Here is a 21235-nt window from a genome sequence, read left to right as displayed (position 1 = left end):
TCAATCACAATGCCAGTCACCAGATCGGAAAAGCGCCAGAGGCTGTCTTCTGAGCAGTCTGGGCCACCTTCAAACAACATTGCTCAACCCCCAGAGCCTGAACTGAACAATTCTACTACACGCCCCAAGAAGCGTTCAAAGAAGTTTTCAGATGCAGATGTATCTCCAACTCCAACAAACAACAACACCGCCGCCCCAGGTCCAAAGTCGGATGCAAGCTTCACTCTACCACAAGAAGAGCCAAGGAGAAGTCTCCGTTTATTCGTGACCTCAAGCAACAAATCCGATGTCGCCGACACCCCAGATCTTGAGCCTGGCAAGTCAATGTCACGTTCAGAGAAGCGTGCAGAGCAGCGTCGCCTCAAAAAGCTCCAATCGCAATCAGAGGCCTCTTCAAGCAACAACATATCTGTTGCATCTGCTCTAAAGTCGGACCTAATTTCGGATACACCACAGGAAGAGCCAAAGAGGAGAAACCTCCGTCCACGCCTGGCCTCAAGCAACAACAGCACTGAGGCGCCTGGTCCAATGCTGGACATGAGATCCTATAATCCACAAGGGACAGGCTCCAAGAAGACTCGTTGGAGTTCAGATGAGAGTTCGGCCAACAGAATCGCTATTCCTGACTTGCAGGCGGAGATGAGTTTCGTTCAACAAGCTGAAGTAGGAGTGAGAAAGCATCTTTCAGATCCAAACACATCTTCGCGCAAAGGAAACAAGCGTGCAGCAAGCCCAGCGCCGGATATGCGCTCCACCTCGCCCCAAAAAGACTCGTCTCGGTCGCAGAAGAAGCTTCGCCTTCTTAAGACAGCCACTTGCAATGATGTCCAAGCCCCTGAGTCTTCAGGAGTAAATGCCCCTTCCCGCCTCAAGTTACGCCTGAAGAAGCCTGCCCCTGGTCCTACACTGTCCGAGAGCAACTTCGCTTCATCATCCGAGGGCAACTCGACTCCATTTTCAGAAAGCCTGGCTGCATCTACCCCACTATCACAGGGCACATCCGCTCCAGTTTCAAAGGAGCCATCTTCTTCTCCACTTTCAGAAATCAAATCTGCTCCATCTCCAGGGGAAAACACCCCGTCAAGCTCCGACTACAAAGATTCTCCGTTATCCAAAAGCAACTCTGCTTCATTTTCAGAGGACAATGCTGTTCCATTGCCGAAGGTCAACTCTGCATCTTCGTCCGGAAGCAACTCTGCTCCATCCTCAGGACCACGCTCAAAGAAAAGGACAGCACTCCACCTAGAACCCTCGGCAGGTAGCATATCTTCCAGCACTGATTCTAATCTCAAAAACCTCACCCCAAAGAAGAGAGGCTTTGAGGACATGGACACCACCGACGGTTTGTCCCCAGAAAAGCAGGGTCAGTACCACGCCGAGCGAGAGAAAGAACCTCAGCGTGTCGCCGAACAGCAGAAGATTCTCGCGACGATGGAGGACTTCAAGAAGGGCTTTCAAGACCTCCTGAATCATATCCGTCTCCCGAGGAAGAACAGTCATATGAAGAAGAATCCCAATGAGCATATGTTTGCGCTGAAGCTGAGCCCACAGCTGTGTCTTATGGCACCATCTCCGAGACACGTTGGGATTTATGTCAAGGATGCCTGCTTTGAGTCAACGAGCGAGGCGATGATAACTTGGGTCACGGGGCTGCTGATGGATGTTGTTAAGAGAGATGGCTTGGCGTGGGGTGAGGTCGCCATTGAGTTGACGGAGGGAGGTTCGCTGGGCAAGGTGTCGAACTGGGGGTTCAACCAGGCGTGTCCGCACAAGCTGGACACTTGCTTCGTCAACACCAACGTGGAGATCCTCTTCTGCCGCAAGACCTACTCGGCCATCATCACCTACCACCACCAGTGGAAGTGTGTAAGTTTTCCCCCTTTCTTTCCAATCCCCTATCCCCTATTTCCATCCACGGCCTTCTTCCCGGCTTTCCATGCTTCTCGGCTCCCACTGTATAAAAACCCCAACTTCCATTCTTCAGCTTTACTAACTCCCACAGGCTGGTCAGTATGAGGTCCCCTCGGGGAACATGACAGACGTGTATCAGGCGCCACGTCCGTCTCGTGCTGACCACACCACCACTGGTGGTGGTAGGTCCATCTTCTCGGGCGCCGGCGAGTCGGCGTATGGCCCAAGCTGCCATACCCCTCTCGCCGGGGCCCAGTTCGCCCAAGCTGCCGCTCCCGAGTTCCCCCCCGGCGCCGACATGCGCACCGTTTCCGGCCTTCACCCCGCGCCTTCCCTCGCCGGTTACCTCCCCGCCAACCCGTACATCCCCGTCACGCGCACACCGGCTCCTCCCTCCCCTCAAGCCGTTTACGGCGACTACGGCAACGCGGGCGGCTTCCCCATCGACCCGGCGCTCATCGACCCGGCCTTCCTGGCACCGACCCTCAACCAGCCAACCTTCGACGTCTTCCCCGCCATCGCCACACCCCCTTACCAGCCCTCATCCGACCCCGGTCTCCCGCCCTACTTCTGGGCTCCGGTCGCGGCACCCGCCCCCGCCTACGTCAGCCCCTGGGCCCCGGCACCAGCACCCGTTCCAGCCTACTTGAGCCCGTGGATCTCGCCTGCTCCCTCCCCGGTTCAGCAGCAGTTCACGTACCCAGACCCAGACATCGCGACGGAGGACTACGTCGCGGACTGGGTTGCGGCGTCGTTGAACTTGCCGCTTGAACCGGGGAGGGGGGTTGTGTACGCTGCTCCCCCCGTGCCGGTGCCTGTTGCGGCACCACCACCACCAGCGGCTTCTGGGCCGAAGAAACGCGCGAGGAAGAGCCGTGCGAAGGTGCGTGTTGCTGCGGCTGTTCCTGCCCCTGCGGCTCCTGCGACGGCTGAAGAGATGATGGAGATGATGACCTCGGCGCCCCTCCCCGCGCCCGTCCCTACCGGCCCCTCCCCCTCCGAAACCCTCGCTGCCCTCCAGAGCGCGGCGACTTCGTCCCCTGGTGTCCCGGTCCCGGCCGCGTATCGGCATGTGTGGTTCCTGAATGGGCGGGGGAGGGTGTCGAAGACTCGGGATAACAACCCGAGGTGTCGGAGGTGTAGGAGGAGACATTGGGCTGTTAGTTTCCCTTCTTTCTTTTCCTTTCCCCTTGTCCCTGATCATGGTTGTTGAGATCGGTTTCCCTGTTTTATAAGCCGATTTTAGGCACCGAAATGGGGTTGGATTTCTTGCCTCACTGTTCCCCTGGGTTGAATGGAGAGATGCTAACACTGAATAGTCGTGCAGCAGGGGCCAACCCTGCGACGAGTGCGCCAAGGACAACGTGCAGTGCGTGTACGGTCCTGGGGTGGGGGTGGAGGAGGATGAGGAGAAGGGGCGCTGAGTGTGAGAGTTTTGTGTTTTTGTATATAGTAGCGTTTCTTTTCGCGTTGTTGTCTGTATTCGTAGTTTTCTTTTGTTAGTTTTCGTTCTTTGTTGGCTTGGTTTTTGTCTTTGTCGTTTCGGTTCTTGATTTCGGTTTCTGTTTTCGGGTTAGTTTTCGGCTTCTGATTTCGGCTTGTGGAGCGCAGGGGAGGGAGGGTGAGAGGGGATTTGGATCGGATGAGTTGTGAAATGTCAGAGAGTTGCTGTAATTACTCGTGCCTCCTTCCGACTTCAGTGAAATAATATCTTTGATGGGTAATATATACTGTATTCTAACCCCACACTCCCATCCAACGCCCTCAAAACGCTCTCAATCTATACAAAACAATCTACAACATAATCAAGCTCACCTCCTCAAAATCCGGCGGATTCCTGCCATACATCACCCTCCCCTTCCCATCCAACGCCGTCCCCCGATTCGTAATCCACACATTCCCCATCCCCACCCTCTCCGTCCTCCTGACCTCCTCATCGCTCACCCCCAACCCATCACGCGGCACCCACACATTGGGCCTCTTCGCTCTGAGCGCCTCGTGCTGGAACGCCACACGCACAAGCGCGTCACGCTCGTCGGGGGTGAGGTCTTCGATTTCGTCATTGTACCCGCCGAAGAGGGCTTCTCCCATCAGCTGCTGGGCTTCTACGTCCTTCCTGCGGCGGCGACGGGCGTGTGATGTGTCGAGCTCCCCAAATGTCGCGGCGCCGAGGGTGCGGGCTCCGCGTGTGGCCCATGTGGCGCCTGTGCGGAGGGGATTGAGGGGGTTGAATGTGCCGCCGTTTCCGTTGCCGGATTTGGCGGATTGAGAGGTGCGGAGTTTGCGGAGCTCGATGTCGTCGTCGTGGGAGACGGGGGTGTCTGGGACGCGGGGGTTGCGGGCGGCGCCGTCGTCGTGGTGGTCGGAGTCGGAGTCGTCGTGGTCGGATTCCATGAGGCGGGCGGCTTGGGCGCGTTCGAAAGCTTCGTCGCGGAGGACGGCTTCGTCTTCGAGTGTTATAGCGAGATGCTCGTAGAGCGGGCCGAAGGATTGGTTGAGGAGGAATTGGAAGAGTGCTGTTAGGGCCATGACGACGATCATGATGATTGCCTGTGGGAAGCATGCGGCGTTATTCTTGTCGTCGCGGACGAGGAAGAAGAGGCCGATTAGGCAAAGCTCCATGACATAGAGGCCGATGAAGTTCTGGTTGATGGCGCGCGGGTAGAGGAGGCCGCCGGTGTCTTCGGTGTGCCGGAAGACATAGAGCATGCAGTAGCGGTTGGCGAGCCAGAGCACGGTGAACGTGATGATGGCGAAGACCATGATCAGGGGGGCGACTGTGGAGTAGATGATGGCGATGCAGGCGAAGTTGGTGTAGGTGGGGAAGTACGTGCCCCAGTGCACTGTGGACAGGGTGGTGTTGCGCTTCCACTTCTGGCGCGCTGTGTTGTCGAATAGCTTGGGCATCAGGATCCACATTATGAGCGTGCCGACCTGCAGCAAACTACCGGCGCTGGTAGACAGCGCCTGGATGATCATGTACGAGAAGAAGTAGTTGGAGGCCTTGGGCAGATTCTGCGCCAGGAGACCAGGGATGGAAGTGACATCCGCGATACTAGCGAGTGTGGCAAACGTCCCGCTGGCAATCGAGACAACGAGGAAGACCTGAACGAACAGGAAGAAGAAGTAGTAGTTCTGCACCGACAGCTCGCGCATCTTTCCCGTTTGGTTGCCCTGCAGCGTCGCGAAGTTGTAGAAGACGAGCGGTGGCAGAATCATCAGCAGCGCCAGGACAACGGCGGGCAGGATACCCGCAACGGCTTTGAGAGCGGTCTCGGCCCCGCGAAGAAACGAGAGCCAGTGGTATTGCCTGATCAGTTCGGGGATGTTACCGAGGAGCGCAGTGGCGGAGACAGGAATAGCCCAGAGAATACACATCCCCGCAACAGCAGCGAAGATAAAGAAAGTCCGCAGCCATGCTTCCCACCATTTAATCGACATGTTGTCCCAGATAACATCCGTGGGCGAGACCTCAACCATGCGCGGGGCCATGTGCTTGGGGATGTGGTGGCTGACAGCCTGTACCGCCATGTGCGCGGCAATCTGGTGGTTGAACTGGATAAAGGCGGAGTTCATCTTAGGGTAGTCCTCGGAGTGATCTTGGTCGTACTCGATCTCGACGTTGAGTCGCGCGAGCTCCTCACGGCACCAGTAGATGGTGTCAACCTTTGTGTTGACCCAGGGGAAAATGTATGGAAGGATACCGATGCCAAAGCGAGGCAGGCGGTGCGTGTTGCGGTCCTTTTTCTTGATATACTTCGCCCACAGAGCGCTCTCCTCGTCCTCGACATAGTCCGGGTCAATGTGCGGTGGATACTCATGCTGTGGCCCCTCATTATTCGTGAAGAGAGTCTTCACAGGCGCAATGATCTGCTGGCCACCACTCGTGATCATCTGCCCAAAGTTCTTCTTCTGGATATATTCATCCCTCTCAAACCCATGAGGCATAGGTGACGCGAACCCCCCACTCGGGCCCTTCCAGAACTTCCACCAGCTATTCTTCATCTCATCCGAGTCGTTACTCCCATCACCGCCACCAAATCGATAAGGGATATTATCGAGTTCCAGCCCCTTAACGCCGCGGTGCTCGCCAAATCCCCTCGGCGTATCCGGCGACTGCCCAAAACTGACATCGCGCGGCGGCATATTGATCTGCGTCTCCACCGGCTCCGCGTCCGCAAAATGCGTCTGGCTGCTATTGCTATTATTCCTCGATCTCGAGCGCTCTTGCCTCATGTCCGGGCTGAGCGGATCGCGATCAATCCGCACAAACCCGTTCGTCGAGTCGATCTGGCCTTCAAACCCCTTCCCCGCGGTCTTTGCACCCCCCACAATTGTCCCTCCTACATTCTTCGTGCCCTCGACGAGCGTCTCGCCCGCTTTTCCAACCAGACCGAGTCCACGCCCAAACTGCTTACCCATCGCCGCCAGCCCTCCCATGGCAGTCTGTTTCTCCACCACGCGACTCTTGCGGCGATTACCTTCCTCAATCGCATCCTCAACCGAGTGCACAACCTGGTTGATATCGCCCGACGTGACACCTTCTCCCCTCGCAATCTGCGCCGCCGTCTCTTCGGCATTCTTCGCACGCCTCGCGCGCTCTTCCTTCGTATCCTGGTGCCCTGTCTTGCGCTGCATGGCCTTCTCGTCCTTCTCAACCTGCTTCAGGTGCGCCTTATTACACTTTCGTATCAGGGACGTCTCAGCGGCCTCGAGCATCGCCACAATACCCTCGCGGCGTCGCACCTTCTCTAGCAGCGCGTCGTAGTTGCGGTTAATCCAGATATTGCGGATTCCCCCTGGAAAGACATCGTAGAGACCACTAAGTGCCTCGATGGTGAGCCATTTGTCCGGGATGGCAGTGACGAGGACAGTGGTAGCCGAGGCACGCAGGCGGTGCTCAGCAGAGGTGAGGTAGTCCTGGCGCACGCGGATATAGACGCGCAGCTCAGCGAAGAAGACGTAGCACACCCATATCACCACCACAATAGCTAGGACAAGATGCGCCCAGTAGCGGTGTGTCTGTTTCGGGGAGATGTTGCCCCAGGCGAGCTTGTCGAGGCCGCCGGGGACATCAGGGTCGGCGCCGTTGCCGTCGAGGGGGTCTGCTTTGGCGGTGCTGCGGCCGCCGATGTAGTTGAGTGGGAGGAGGATGGGGAGGAGGAGGCAGGCGAGCGGGACGAAGATGATGAGTTGTGTTTGGAGGTAGCGGAGGAAAAAGTAGGCATCCAGGCCGCACTTATTGATGATCTCCTTGTCTTTGTATGTGAAAATCGACACCAGCCACCCGAAGGGACTTCGTGGCGGTGGTGCGGTTCGTTGTCGTTCGGGGACGAGGTATGTTTTTGGCTGGCTTCACAACATGTCAGCTTTGACTTCCCAGATGGACTGCAACTGCAAAAATAAAAAGAGAACTCACTATATCCTAACCAGCCTATTCTTTATCAAGGTAAAAATCAAGATCTGCACTCCTGACGCCGCGATACCAGTACCGATAGCTGTCAACAGTGCAATAATGCTGATATTGCGGTTGGCCTGCGCCGCGCCCTGCGTCGAGTCCGACATGGCGATCTATTCTCTGATAGCCAGGCAGTAGAGTGATTATGAGGAGAGAGAGAGAGTAGAGATCGAGGAGCGTCGTGGTGAGGGCGAGAGGTGGTGGTCTCCAAAAAAGATTTCGGGGCGCTTTGTTGGGCGCGTCAAGGATGGGGAGAGCGGCGCATTACTTCGTTTCAGGCGGACCATGAGAGTGAGATATGTACTGTCTGTCGTATGTGTGTGTGAATAAAAGGATACAAAGAATGAATGAATCACCGCAACAAGTAATAAAGGAGAGAAGAAAGTAGGCCCAGCTACTCTTTACTCTGCACATGCGCACATCAAGGTTTGGCAGCAACCGTCGATCTCCAACGTGTGGGGTTAGATAACCGTGTTTCCCCCCAAACAAGAACCAAGAATCTCTTAACTTAACGCATACCCTGTTTCCCCTGTACTATCCCCCCTAACTACCCCCCGTTAAACCCTCCCACCAATCCCTGACTGCCACTGATTGTAACTACCTGCCCGCCGAGACGCGGCATGACATCAGGGCGCCCCGGCCGTCCCTGCCCTGCCAAAAACAGGCTGGGGTACTTCGACACACGCGTACTTTTGAAACGGGCGGCGGCGCTTAGGGGGGATATGGGAGCCATACAGTCAGTATTAACGATATTCAGTATAGAGTTCTGAGTAAGAAGCGGGATTTATCTATATACGGGTTTGTTTGCCGCGCGCGAGGGGGAAGTGGGAGCCCTTGCGGGCCAGGGGGAGGAAGAGTCTTGTTCACTGCCGGGTAGGTTTGCGGGTTCTAGCCCAAAGAGGGCGGTTATGGTGAAACAGTACAGCACACTCATGATGTGCTGTTGATGATCACTCGGTGGCTTGTGGCTGTGCCTCCTGTGACCACGAACCAACGAGAGACGCGATATCTGCGTCAGTGGCTGATGCTGGTGTGTTGGCGATGTGGTTTTCGCCACCGCCAGTCACTGTAGATCAGCAACTGGAAATGCGATGCGATCTGTGCAGGGATGGGCAGGCAGCTGGATAATCAGCAACTCATGATCGCCCACTGCGGATGAGATCTGCGGATGGAGTAACAGTCAGTCAACTACTCCACGGTCACTCACTGCGGATGAGAGGCGCGGTGGGAAGTCGACGACTGCCTGATGGCTCACTTAGATGAGAGGTGCGAAACACAGATAGTCAACTCCTCCATGACAACTCACTGTGGATGAGGCATAGACAGTCAACAACTCCATGGTCACTCACTGCCGATGAGATGTGCGAGATATGGACACACAAAACTCCATTATCGCCCACTTGTTCATCCCGCATAGCAAACACATCAGCCACCAAAGCCCCAAGATCCTCAGCATACATCCGACACTTTTGCTTGTAACCCTACTCCTCCCACCCATTAACTCCATAGCCCCCTATCCCCCACTCCTCACTTACTCTCAAAAGCCTCCTCCACCCTCTCCACCAACTCCCCCTTCTTCCCCCCAACATTCAACCCCCTCGCCGCCAACCAATCCTTCAGCATCAGCACCGTCGCGCTCCCCACCTTCCCCTCTTTCGCCAACCTCTCCACCACATCCAGCCCACTCTCCTTAACCCTCTTCACCTTCCCCTCCTTCACATCTCCCCCCCTCTTCATCCCAACCTCCAGCTTCTCCCCCATCCCCTCCACCACATCAAGCCACTCCTCCTCCAGCGCCCGCCCCCAATCAACCACATACGGTCCAGCGCGCTTATCAATCTGCCGTGCCCTAGGTAACGTTTTATCATCCCCCGCCGCCAGCTCCGGCACCTCCTCCTCCAGCGCGATAGCCTGGAGAATGCGATAATGCCACTGTAAGGCCGGATTCGGATAGCGGCTCGGCTCGAACACCGCACCAGGGAGCTGGAGCTGCTGGACAACAACGTGCATCTTATCCGTCAGCGCGTCTGGGCTTACTATCGGTGCCGGCCCAGGGGCGGGGAGACGCAGGTCGTCTGCGCAGGGTAGGGGGTAGGCCCATAGACCTGCGGGGACGATTTGTTGGGATGTTGCTGGGTCGAGACGCTCGCGGGAGGGGAGGAGGGCGATGTATTGCGGGTTCGCGTTGGTGCGGGGGATGTACCAGGCCACGCCCATGGTGGAGGAATCGAGGAGTTTCTGCCACAGCGCGGCGAAGACGCGGGTGGATCCTACGTAGTCCTCCTCGGAGGGGTAGAGGAAGGTCGATTTATTGACAGAGGCGTACGAAGGGAGTAAGGCCTGGGGCTTGAAGCCCACGATGCGGAGGCCTGGTGGTCCGAAGTTCTTGAGTTCCTTCTGCTCGTCCTTTGTGAAGAGGACCTGCTCGCCGCCGAACTTGTATGCTTTCTTGACGTCGACCTTCTGCACCGTGCGCGTGGTGTCGGCGGCGAGGTGTGTGGTTTCGCCCGTGGCGATCTGGGCGGTCTCGCCGGAGAGCCAGACGTAGCAGCTGCGGGCGGGCTTTTGGCGTTGCAGGATGTTGTAGCCTTTTACGGAGATGGTGAGGCCGGGGCCGATTTCGAAGGGGAGGTTGGAGAAGAGGGCGCGCTTGGGGGTTTGCTTGGAGTTGATGTTGGAGATGAGGGAGTTGAGGAGGGAGATGCCGTCACCGCCTGCTGGGGCGTTGGTGGTGGATGCGGTGGTGGATGCGGTGGTGGATGGCGTGTCTGTGTCCGCTGGGTCGCGGTATATCACATCCTGTCTGGTCAGCGTCATCCGTAACACTACAGTCTAAAACTACTCACATCGTAAAACTTGCTCCTATCAAACACCTGTCCACCCCTCTCGATAGGAAACAACTCAATCACCACCCCCAAATCATACAAATCCTTCGCCCTCACTGCCGCCGCGGACCTCATCCCCTTATCGCTCTCATGCGGATCATCTCTATCAGTAATCACAAACAGTCTCCTTGACCCAAAACTCGGCGCCCTAGTCGTAAAGATCTGATTCGCACAAAACAGCACATTCGACATCGTGACCTCCGCTCCCTCCGGCGCCGGTACCAACACCTCCTTTGCAGCATCTTCATCCTCCACTAACTCCTTCAACGCCTTGACGTCACTCGCGGCGGGAACATCGAGGTCGGTGAGTAGGTAGATATGCGGGTACGCGATGCCGGAGGTGGCATTGTCTTCGGGCCCCTTCGACTTCGCGGTGCCAAAGAGGAGGATGCCGATCATATCCTTCGGGTTGGAGATGATGCGCTGCTGCATGATTTGGTAGGCGCATTTGAGGGCGGCAGCGGCGGGGCTGTCGGTGTCTGCTTTTTTGGAGTGGGAGGCGGGGGGAGGGGTGAGCATGGAGGGGCTGACTTCGATGGCGAAGAGGATGGCGTCTTTTTGGGATTTGTAGTCCTGGGAGGAGGTTAGATGGGCGAGGGGAGCGTTGATATGGGGGGGCAAACAGATTCATCGACCTCTTCGTCTTCCTCCTCATCACCCTCATCTTTCCGCTTCCAGTCCTCTTTAGAGTCAGCCATCTCGTCAGACTGAAGTAAATGCCTCAATTGTAGTCTTCAATGTCTTCTTAATAAAAAAAATCAACAATTGAGAAAATCACAAAGCGTAGAAGTTAGATTATCGACACCTCCCGAACATTCCAATCGCGACTGATGCCTTGTCGCGCATGACGACAGGCAGAATACGCGACTTCGGCACCCGGGTACACGTCGGCACGTGACCAAAATTTATGTCCCACCTTACCTTTCCAGCACCTGTGATTGGCACCTCCGAGGAAGACCAGCACAACCAGCCATTGCCAGCATCTCCGACTCCCAAAAGGCTTCAATCGCTATACCATCTGTTCAATTGCATGATATCCTCCTTATAGAACCCCACCACGCCGCCATGGCGCTCAGAACCGCCACCCGCCAACTCTCGAGGCACGCCTCGCCAGCAACCCTCTCCCTCACAGCCGCCCGCCGGCAAACCCGCGGCCTGGCGACGCCAGCATCTACACCCCCCACGACGCCCTCGAAGGGTCCCACAGCCATTGTCTTCATGAACATGGGGGGCCCGTCCACGGTCCCCGAAGTGGGGGACTTCCTCTCCCGCCTCTTCGCCGACGCAGACCTGATCCCCCTAGGGCGATTCCAGAAATACCTCGGACCTCTGATCGCGCAGCGTCGCACGCCGAAGATAGAGAAGCAGTACGCGGCTATTGGGGGCGGGAGTCCGATCCGCAAGTGGTCTGAGCTGCAGGCGGCGGAGATGTGTAAGATACTTGACCAGACGAGCCCGGAGACGGCGCCGCATAAGCCGTACGTGGCGTTCCGGTATGCGGCTCCGTTGACGGAGACGATGTATGCGCAGCTGCTTGCGGATGGGTTTGGAGGGGGGAAGGGGGGGAGGGCGGTGGCGTTCACGCAGTACCCGCAGTATTCGTGCTCGACGACGGGGAGTAGTTTGAATGATTTGTGGAAGTGGAGGGAGAAGTTGGAGGGGACGGGGAGGGGGGGCGAGGTTAAAGCGAATGGAGAGGATGGGTCGATTCAGTGGAGTGTTATTGATCGCTGGCCGGCGCATAAGGGGCTGGTGGAGGCGTTTGCGCAGAATATCGAGGCGACGCTGGCGACGTACTCGGAGGCTGATAGGAAGGATGTTACGATCTTGTTCTCGGCGCATAGTCTGCCGATGACGGTTGTAAACAGAGGTAAGTTTATTCATGCTCAAGCTCTAACTCTATGACCCCGCGCTGACAGTTACATTACAGGTGACCCATACCCTGCCGAAGTCGCCGCGACAGTCTACGCCGTGATGGAGCGTCTGAAGTTCTCGCACCCATACCGGCTAGTCTGGCAATCGCAGGTCGGGCCGCAGCCATGGCTCGGTGCGCAGACATCGGACACAGTGACGAACTACGTAGCGAACGGGAAGAAGAACCTCGTGCTCGTGCCGATCGCTTTCACCTCCGACCATATCGAGACGCTGTACGAGTTGGACGAGGAGGTGATCGGCGAGAGCGGATGCAAGGACTCGATCCGCCGCGTGGAGTCCCTGAATGGGAACCCGGTGTTCATACAGGCGCTGGCGGATATCGCAAAGGCGCATCTGGAGGGCGGGGTACAGTGCTCGAAGCAGATGGCGTTGAGGTGTCCAGGGTGCACGAACGCGAAGTGCGAGGCGAGCAAGGACTTTTTCGCGAGCGGTCCAGGGGGTGCGGTGGAGGCATGAGGTGATGATGGGTGGTAAGGGGTGGTGAGAGGTGATAGGGGTGGGAGTTGAACTCTGCTCTACTGTGACGTGGGTGTATATTATTATAAAAATATGGCGACAAATGCCAGCTGTAGATAATAGGGTATCACCAGGAAAAGGAAAAGTCGTGTTATTTGAAGATTATGAGAAATGCAATGGCTACCTACAAGTATGCTGTCCTCGTTGCTACACAAGTAGTACAATACGGCTGCCGACCATATTGTGCCACCACTCACATTCTCACCTGACGCAGAAGCCCAACGAGATTCCGGCCAGATGATGCTGCTCGTCGCCGCGAATAATGCATCTACATATCTACAGTAACCAAGCCTACGCAGGGGCTTCTCGGTCGCTATTTCCTTCCAATATCAATTAAATACCCTATTCATTGCCCTGACGCCCTGATGCCCTCGGAGAGTACAAGAAAGGCCCAACATGGCGCATCCACGTGGCGGAGTAACACAAATCGCTGCGGGCCGCCAGAAACACACTAGCTGATCGACCAAGAGCTCCAGAGTCTAAGCTGAGTCTAAGACATACAGCACGGTGTGTACTGCACATGACTGACTGAATGCAGTTTATAAGTTGTGAGAAGAGTAGGTGGCGGTAAAGAGTGTCAGGGTGGATTACCAGTGTTAAATGCGTATATATACAAGATATACAAGATATATTATCATCTATTTACCTCATTATCCACAAAGATCGGAATTCAAACATCCCGCAACTCCCCCCCGCACCCAAATGCCAAACGTCAACTGCCATCGGAACCTCGGAGGCGGAGTTGGTAAAAACGTGGTTTGTTAGTGGTTGATTACGTGGTTCCAGACCCAAGCTTATCGAGCGTCAGCCCACTAAAAGTCGCAAGTTCGCATGCACAGATGCCGTGTTCCTGGTCAACTGGGCCGTCTCAAGAGGAAGCCTGTGCCCTCCTTCCTATTATATATGCCATAGCACCCCGAGATAGCGTCAGCTTGGTTTCGAGATATGCCAGCGCAGAGATACGGCGACGACGACTTTGACTCCATGAATCTAGAGAGGCTAAAGGGATATACGAAAGAAGGACGACGACGGCGAAAACTGGAAAGATACAGCCGGGATTGATAAGCTTGCAATCGGCGTGGGAATCAGTGACGTAGCCGGTTTCTGGGATTGATTGGCCGCAGGGAGAAACACTGAGACGGGAGCTAGAAACGGAGATAAAGCACAGGAGAAGTGTAAACAAAGAGAAGACAACAGGCAGAAAGCCCAATGTCCTGTCGTGACGCCGAATTCTCACCTACAACACCATGCAGCGTCAAGGAAACGGCGACGCTGCGGCGCCAAACGGCCGCGACCGTCTCGGTATAGATGCATCCCCTCGAGTCGCGGAAGACACGCCTCTGCTGGCCAAGGCGGACGATGGGGATAGCACCACCGCAGCCAGCTCGGTGCCGTGGGATTGGGAATCCGATTTCGAGGGAGTTCCGTGGTATCGCAAACCATCCGTCAGTATCCCCCGACTCACGCACTCAACCACTCCTCCCATTAACGCGCCATAGATCTGGTGGCTCCTCCCCGCCTATGCCATCTACGCCCTCGCCTTCGGCGGCATCATCGTCCCGAAGCTCAATCTCGTCCTCACGCTGGTATGCCGGCGCTACATCGCCGCGCAATCCACGCTGCACCCCGACGCGCCATACACGCCCGTCATCATGTTCGCCAACAACCCCCAGTGTCGGATCCCCGAAGTGCAAGCCCTAGCAACCGAGTTCACGCTCTACATGTCCCTCCTCACCGGCATACTGAGCGCAGCCATCTGTCCTAAAATCGGGACACTCTCCGATCGCTACGGGCGCAAGTACTTCCTCGCCTTCGCGGTCGTCGGCGGCCTCTGCGCTGAGATCGTTACCATCCTCGCTGCCACATACCCAGACACAGTGCACTACCAATGGATCCTCGTCGGCTCCGTCCTCGACGGCCTCTGCGGCTCCTTCACCTCCGCCATGGCCATGACGCACTCCTACGGCGCGGACGTCACGTCGCCCGCCACGCGCGGCGTCGCATTCGGGTATTTCAGCGGCGCGCTCTTCGGCGGGATAGCACTCGGTCCCCTCCTCGCGGCATTCATCTCGCAGGTCACGGGTAACATCCTCAGCGTCTTCTGGATCGCCTTCTTCTGCCATCTAATCGTCCTCCTCTACCACGTCTTCATCCTCCCCGAATCCCTCTCCCCCAAGCGCCAGGTCGCTGCCCGCGCACGCCATAAACTCGAAATCTCCTCCGCGGCCGCATCACCCACCTCGCGCGCCGCGCGCGCTGCTAACTTCCTCGCCCCGCTCAAGATACTCTATCCCACCGGCGCAGGCACCTCCCCGCATCTACGCATGAACCTCATCCTCCTCGCAGCAATCAACACCCTCCTCTTCGGCGCCTCCATCGGCACCGGGTCGGTATTGGTATACTACACGAACTTCATCTTCAACTGGGGCGACTTCGAGACCCAGATGTTCGTCGGCCTCACATCCGCCTTCCGCGTCGTCGTCCTCGTCGCCATCCTCCCCTTAGTCACCTACCTCTTCCGCACACGCTACCAGAACCACGCCCGTCGCCGCGCCGCTGAAGCTGATCCCGACGCATCCACCACCGTCGCAGCGGACGATACCCGCACCCCCGGCGCCGACACCCTGGATCTCGTACTCATCCGCGGCGCCCTCGTGCTCGAAACAGCATGTCACGCTGGCTTCGCATCCGCGCGACAAGGTGGCGTGTTTTTCGCCTTCGGTGTCCTAGGGGCGAGTGGTTCGATCGCGCTGCCGCTTTTGCAGAGTGCGTTGAGTAAGCATGTTGGTGCTGATCGGGTGGGCCAGCTGCTGGGGGCGATGGCGCTGCTGAATGGGCTTGCGCGGGTGGTGTTCCCGGCGGTGTTTGGGGGGTTGTATAGTCTCACTGTGGGGGGGTTTCCGCAGGCGGTTTTTGTGGTGTTGAGTGTGACGTTTGGGGGGATGGGGGTGTTGAGTTGGTTTGTTAGGCCGCATGGTGAGTTGTTCCTGATGGTGTCTGGGGAGGTTTGGGGATGATTCTAACGTTGAGTAGTTTATATTGAGGATGAAGAGCCAAATCGGACGACGGCGAGTGAGGGGTATACGGATGCACTGGCTGAGGAGCTGGTGGATGAAGAGGTTGTTGGAAGGTAGAGTTGGATACATCATACGTCGGATACACATTGGATACAACATAGTAAGCCACACGGCACCTTGGACTTCCATTTCATTGGTATAACCTATTTGTACGACATCGATAAACTCGATGCACACTTCTGCATTTTGGTAGAACTGGGGCAGGGCCTTAATATCATTATAACGAAAAGACAAAAACAAAGACAAGAAACAAAAGACCAAGATAATAAATATTATAATAAACATATATCCTACTATATATTTGGTAATGATGTGGTTTTCACTAGATTAAAGATTCTAGACTAATAAATATTATAATAAACATCTATTCTACGATATATTTGGTAATAATATAGTTTTCACTAGATTAAAGATTCTAGACTCCGCACTGGTATGTCGTATCCTAGTTGAAAGTTCATTCTCACTTCTCGGGTTTCCTGTTCAAGGACGGAGGAAGCGAATTTCCGATCCGGTCAGTGCCTTACTGTCTGTTTATACAGGGAGAACGAGGTATGCTATCTAACAGACTTTAGGTTGAGTACCACATCCAGAGCATTCTATATTCAATTTATACAAAACGTTGACGCCCCTTGTTGACAATTTTATCGCAGCCGCCTGTCGAGGAACCGACGACGAATTAACTGATCCTCTTCTAGGCAGCTGCAGCTGGACATATAAGAAAGACGGCGCTTTTAATGCCGAATGAGCCCTGTCCTAAGACAAAGCAAAGTTTATGTGCTGGTTCGTTAAGTTATAAGTCCGTGGTGCTTGTACAGTAGAAGGCGAATTGGGTGTCGCGGAATTTTTAGTTAACTTTATTTGTGAGACTGCATCCCTCCACAGAACCACAAAATACTTCAGTAACTTATTTTATCTGGACTGTAAACGAAGCTCACAGTCCGATATGACGACTAGGTAATTCATCGCACACGGACAGTGGACCCAATGGCCAAAGCGGACCGTCAATCCACAGCGGTGCGGACCGGAGTCCCTTCCTTCATCGCCACAGGTGCGGCAGAGTGTTGGCAGGGGTGGATGTGATGCGGGATGGGACCACCAGAAACGCCAAGTTCTCAGCCTTGACAAGACTTCCCTATACTCATGATTTGGCTGCTATCGCGTTCCAACTCGGCCTATATTTCATAACACATCTCAACTGTCGAGCTAGCATCTATGGCGAAGATCCACCGAGAGGGAGTCACATTGCTGTCCGAGAGCGAAGGCGCGAGCGAGGACCAGCATGGTGTGAAGTACAACCCCCCGCAGTCTATTCTCCACCTCTTAACCCCAGCGCATTCTGACTGAGATCAGCGTCATCTTCATCCATGGTCTCAGAGGGCATCCACGTGGGACATGGTCGCATATACGGTCCACTTCTACGACCGGTCGCATCGAAGACACCGATACGCGCACCGACAACCACAAGAACATCAAGACCTTCTTCAGGCTAAAGAAGAGCAAGAGAGAGACAGACGACAAGAGGCAGACGAGTTTCTCTCCACTGTCGGATATCTTCTGGCCAGAAGAGTATCTCGCGTCAGACCTTCCCCAGGCTCGAATCTGGACGTACGGGTACAACGCGGATGTTATTGGAGGGCTTTTCCAGGCAAACAACCAGAACAGCGTTTCACAGCATGGCCGGGACTTCGCTGTCAAGTTAGAGAGGGAAATTGACAATGAAGTATGCCAGACTGCTCCGTGTTTCTTTATATAAGCCTAACGAGTGCCATCACAGGATCCCATTGTGTTTGTGGCGCATAGTCTTGGGGGGATCATTACGAAAGACGTAAGGCCCCGCACATACAGCTAGAAGGTCCGCAGCTATTGATACACTGATATAGGCACTACATAGATCGGAAACAATCTGCAAGCGGACAAGACTGCTTGTCTTTCTTGGGACACCACATCGAGGAAGCACGTACGCAGGTTGGGGCGTGATTGCATCAAACTTGGCGAGCTTAGCCCTTCAAGACTCAAACAAACGTCTTGTACAAACACTTGAAGTCAACGACGAGGTTTTGGACAATATTCACGAGGAGTTCAAGACTATACTTACTAAATACGCCATCAAAGTTCACTCGTTCCAAGAAGCGAAGGGGATTTCCGGCATGAGAGGTCTAGACAGCAAAGTAAAATACTAGACTGTAACCTATGGAGCTGCAGAAACTAATAGATATCACAGGTAGTCGACAACTTTTCCTCGAAGCTCGATCTCGCTAGGGAACAAGAAACTGTAGAGACCATCGACGCGAATCATATGGAAATGGCTAGGTGTAGCAGCAGAGACGATGCGTCTTACCGCCAGATCTGTGGAGTTCTAAAGCAATTCATAAGGACTGGACTGTCGAGCAGGGAAACGAACTTAGCTGATAACAATGATATATCCTGTACGTAACTATATGCTAGTAATGTATTATGCTGCTGATCACTCAGTTCATCCAGCACCTAGCAAACCATTTATAGTTCCCTTCTCCCAAGACGAGCACTTCGTTGGTCGAGAAGACATTCTAGATCAACTAGACTTAGGAGGCCAGCAGGAGGCGCCAAAAAAGCACAGGAGACAAGCACTAGTCGGTCTTGGGGGAGTTGGGTAGGTCTGCTACCATACCCATCTTCACGGCGGCTAAATGCGTGTAGGAAATCCCAAATCGCTATCGAGTATGCATACCGAGCGCGGAAGCACCGACCGCAAATATCAGTGTTTTGGATCCATGCAAGTACCAAGACCCGGTTCGAACAAGCGTATCAAGAGATTGCAGAGAGGCTTGAGCTTCCGGGGCGAGACGATCCAAAGGCCAACGTGCTACGCCTAGTATACAATTGGCTGTCAGATGAAGCCAACGGACAGTGGCATATGGTCCTAGACAATGTCGACGACGGAAGTGTGTTTTTTGAGAATAATGATGTCGTTAGGGGCGTCTCACCGCACGACCAAGCAACCAACTTGCAGCCACCACTAGAGACGTTTCTTCCTCAGTCGCGAAACGGATCAATCCTTATCACATCACGTAACTCGACCGCGGCCAACAACCTCGTCGACACGTTTGGTAAATTTATACCGGTAGAGCCAATGGAAGAGAAGGACTCGGTTGAGTTGCTCAAGACGAAGATACCAGCAGACAAAATTTCTAAGGCAGACTTAAAGGAGCTAGCCCAGGCACTTGAAGGTATTCCACTGGCGATTACGCACGCTGCAGCATACATACGGTCAAGGCCGCGGGTTACCATATCTATATACCTCAGTCTGTTCCGGGAAAGCGAGGCTAACCAGACTAGTCTACTGAATAACGATGAGACGAAAGACCTCCGGCGCGATCACAGTATCAGGCACGCGGTGATTACGACGTGGCAGATTTCGTTCGATCAGATCCAACGGACGAATGCCGAAGCTGCAGACCTGCTTTCGCTCATGTGCATGTTCGATAGACAGAGTATTCCCGAGCGGCTGCTACATAATAACACAGACCAGTTGCTGTTTGAGGATAGTGTTGCGCCGCTGGTCAACTTCTCGCTGATCCGAGAGCATTCAGAAGGCGGCGCATTCGAGATGCACCGGCTGGTGCAGCTGTCGACCAGGAAGTGGGTAGAGTTGAACGGACAGCTACAGAAATGGCGGAGCGAGGCGATTAAGATTACAGAAAGACTGTTCCCAAATGGAGATTATAAGACGTGGTCTCACTGCCAGATTCTGCTTCCTCACGTGAGAACGGTCATGTCGTCCAAAGCGACTGATCAGCAAGATCTGCTACGTGTTGCAGCGATAAATACCAGGTTAGGATGGTATTATATACAAAAAGGCGAGGCCATCCGCGCTGAGCCTATACTTCAAGAGGCAATAGTGGTAAGGGAGAGGGAGCTTGGGGTCAACCATCTAGACACGCTCACTAGCGTTAGCGACCTTGCGATACTGCTACGGAGGCAGGGAAGATATGAGGAGGCAGAGTCGATGATCCAACGAGCGCTAGAAGGGAGGGAGAGGGAGCTTGGGGTCAACCATCTAGACACACTTACTAGCGTTAGCAATCTTGCGTTAGTGCTACGGAGCCAGGGAAAATATAAGGAGGCAGAGTTGATGAACCGACGAGCGCTAGAAGGGAGGGAGAGGGAGCTTGGGGTCAACCATCCAGACACACTTACTAGCGTCAGCAATCTTGCGTTAGTGCTAGACAGGCAGGGAAGATATGAGGAGGCGGAGTTGATGAACCGACGAGCGCTAGAAGGGAGAGAGAGGGAGCTTGGGGTCAACCATCCACACACGCTCACTAGCGTCAACAACCTTGCGTTAGTACTAGACAGCCAGGGAAGATATGAGGAGGCAGAGTTGATGAACCGACGAGCGCTAGAAGGGTATGAGAGGGAGCTTAGGGTCAACCATCCAGACACGCTCACTAGCGTCAGCAATCTTGCGTCAGTGCTACAGAGCCAGGGAAGATATGAGGAGGCAGAGTTGATGAACCGACGAGCGCTAGAAGGGAGGGAGAGGGAGCTTGGGGTCAACCATCCAGACACGCTCACTAGCGTCAGCAACCTTGCGTTACTGCTAGACAGCCAGGGAAGATATGAGGAGGCAGAGTTGATGAACCGACGAGCGCTAGAAGGGTATGAGAGGGAGCTTAGGGTCAACCATCCAGACACGCTCACTAGCGTTAGCAACCTTGCGTTAGTGCTAGACAGCCAGGGAAGATATGAGGAGGCAGAGTTGATGAACCGACGAGCGCTAGAAGGGAGAGAGAGGGAGCTTGGGGTCAACCATCCAGACACGCTCACTAGCGTCTACAACTTGGCTTTCCTTCTAGCTTCCCTGCAACGTTATGAGCCTGCGGCGGAACTGTACCAGAGGGCATGCAACGGCTATGAAATTGCCCTTGGGCGGGACCATCCAACTACATTAGCATGTAGAAGGCACTATTCCTGCTTAGTCGAAGAGCATAGCGGGAGTTAAGGCATGTGAGGTGTGAAGATAGCCTCTGAGGAGTAGTTGGACCCTTATTAAACGAAATGGCTGGAGGATGTAGAATAATGTTATTGGAAGTATACGGTATTACTATCGGTTTTTGATATTCGCAGAGGAGAGACTGATATATTGCAGGTGGCACTATATTGGCCTAGTCTTGATCAGCACTGGCCGAACAGCGTGTGCCACTGTGACAGGGGTTGCATCATCCGACCTTCTTGGCGCCATGGCAGCCTTTGCATGAATTTCAAACCTTCCTGAACCTTGGAGAGTTAAGGGTCTATCGGTGCGATCTTGGACCATATTCAGAAAAGCATTCAAAGCCCCTTCAATGGTACTGTATAGATAGGCATTTAATGAATGCTGCTTCAATTGGAAGATAGAGAGCCAGTGCAAATATGGAATGGACAGAGTAGTGTAAGCATGGATACGAGAAATGATATGCGTAATGAAAGTGACT

The 21235-nt window shown here is 54.7% G+C and overlaps 6 protein-coding genes across 6 annotated transcripts; 4 read left to right on the top strand and 2 right to left on the bottom strand.

The window, feature by feature from the left end:
* Positions 1-9: 9 nt before the first annotated feature.
* Positions 10-3335, top strand: VE01_07638 (uncharacterized protein; the record flags this gene model as incomplete). Its single annotated transcript, XM_018277071.1, has 3 exons — positions 10-1866; positions 2003-3070; positions 3231-3335. The coding sequence occupies 3 exons, from the start codon at positions 10-12 to the stop codon at positions 3333-3335; spliced, it is 3030 nt and encodes a 1009-aa protein (XP_018128930.1).
* Positions 3336-3705: 370 nt separating this feature from the next.
* Positions 3706-7845, bottom strand: VE01_07637 (uncharacterized protein; the record flags this gene model as incomplete). The annotated part of the gene is made up of 2 exons (XM_018277070.2): positions 7331-7845; positions 3706-7264 (listed from the first exon to the last, which is right to left on the bottom strand). The coding sequence occupies exons 1-2, from the start codon at positions 7474-7476 to the stop codon at positions 3706-3708; spliced, it is 3705 nt and encodes a 1234-aa protein (XP_018128935.1). The 5' UTR covers positions 7477-7845.
* A 293-nt stretch (positions 7846-8138) lies between these two features.
* Positions 8139-11081, bottom strand: KU70 (ATP-dependent DNA helicase II subunit 1). Its single transcript, XM_018277069.2, has 3 exons — positions 10878-11081; positions 10216-10827; positions 8139-10168 (listed from the first exon to the last, which is right to left on the bottom strand). Exons 1-3 carry the CDS (start codon positions 10950-10952, stop codon positions 8897-8899), a joined length of 1959 nt encoding a protein of 652 aa, XP_018128936.1. The 5' UTR covers positions 10953-11081; the 3' UTR covers positions 8139-8896.
* A 238-nt stretch (positions 11082-11319) lies between these two features.
* On the top strand, positions 11320-12830 carry HEM15 (ferrochelatase hem15; the record flags this gene model as incomplete). Its single annotated transcript, XM_018277068.2, has 2 exons — positions 11320-12124; positions 12185-12830. The coding sequence occupies 2 exons, from the start codon at positions 11320-11322 to the stop codon at positions 12643-12645; spliced, it is 1266 nt and encodes a 421-aa protein (XP_018128937.1). The 3' UTR covers positions 12646-12830.
* Positions 12831-13430: 600 nt separating this feature from the next.
* On the top strand, positions 13431-16098 carry VE01_07634 (uncharacterized protein). Its single transcript, XM_018277067.2, has 3 exons — positions 13431-14150; positions 14205-15681; positions 15739-16098. Exons 1-3 carry the CDS (start codon positions 13953-13955, stop codon positions 15837-15839), a joined length of 1776 nt encoding a protein of 591 aa, XP_018128938.1. The 5' UTR covers positions 13431-13952; the 3' UTR covers positions 15840-16098.
* Positions 16099-16352: 254 nt separating this feature from the next.
* On the top strand, positions 16353-21193 carry VE01_07633 (uncharacterized protein). Its single transcript, XM_059463898.1, has 8 exons — positions 16353-17071; positions 17133-17502; positions 17557-17607; positions 17663-17950; positions 18004-18208; positions 18264-18411; positions 18459-20859; positions 20911-21193. The coding sequence occupies exons 1-7, from the start codon at positions 16995-16997 to the stop codon at positions 20761-20763; spliced, it is 3444 nt and encodes a 1147-aa protein (XP_059319567.1). The 5' UTR covers positions 16353-16994; the 3' UTR covers positions 20764-20859; positions 20911-21193.
* The last annotated feature ends 42 nt before the right edge of the window (positions 21194-21235 follow it).

Source organism: Pseudogymnoascus verrucosus, assembly GCF_001662655.1.
Source record: "Pseudogymnoascus verrucosus strain UAMH 10579 unplaced genomic scaffold scaffold_32, whole genome shotgun sequence".
NCBI lineage: Eukaryota > Fungi > Ascomycota > Leotiomycetes > Thelebolales > Thelebolaceae > Pseudogymnoascus > Pseudogymnoascus verrucosus.
The sequence above is the reverse complement of the archived record's forward strand: the minus strand, read 5'-3'. Positions and strand labels throughout refer to the sequence as shown.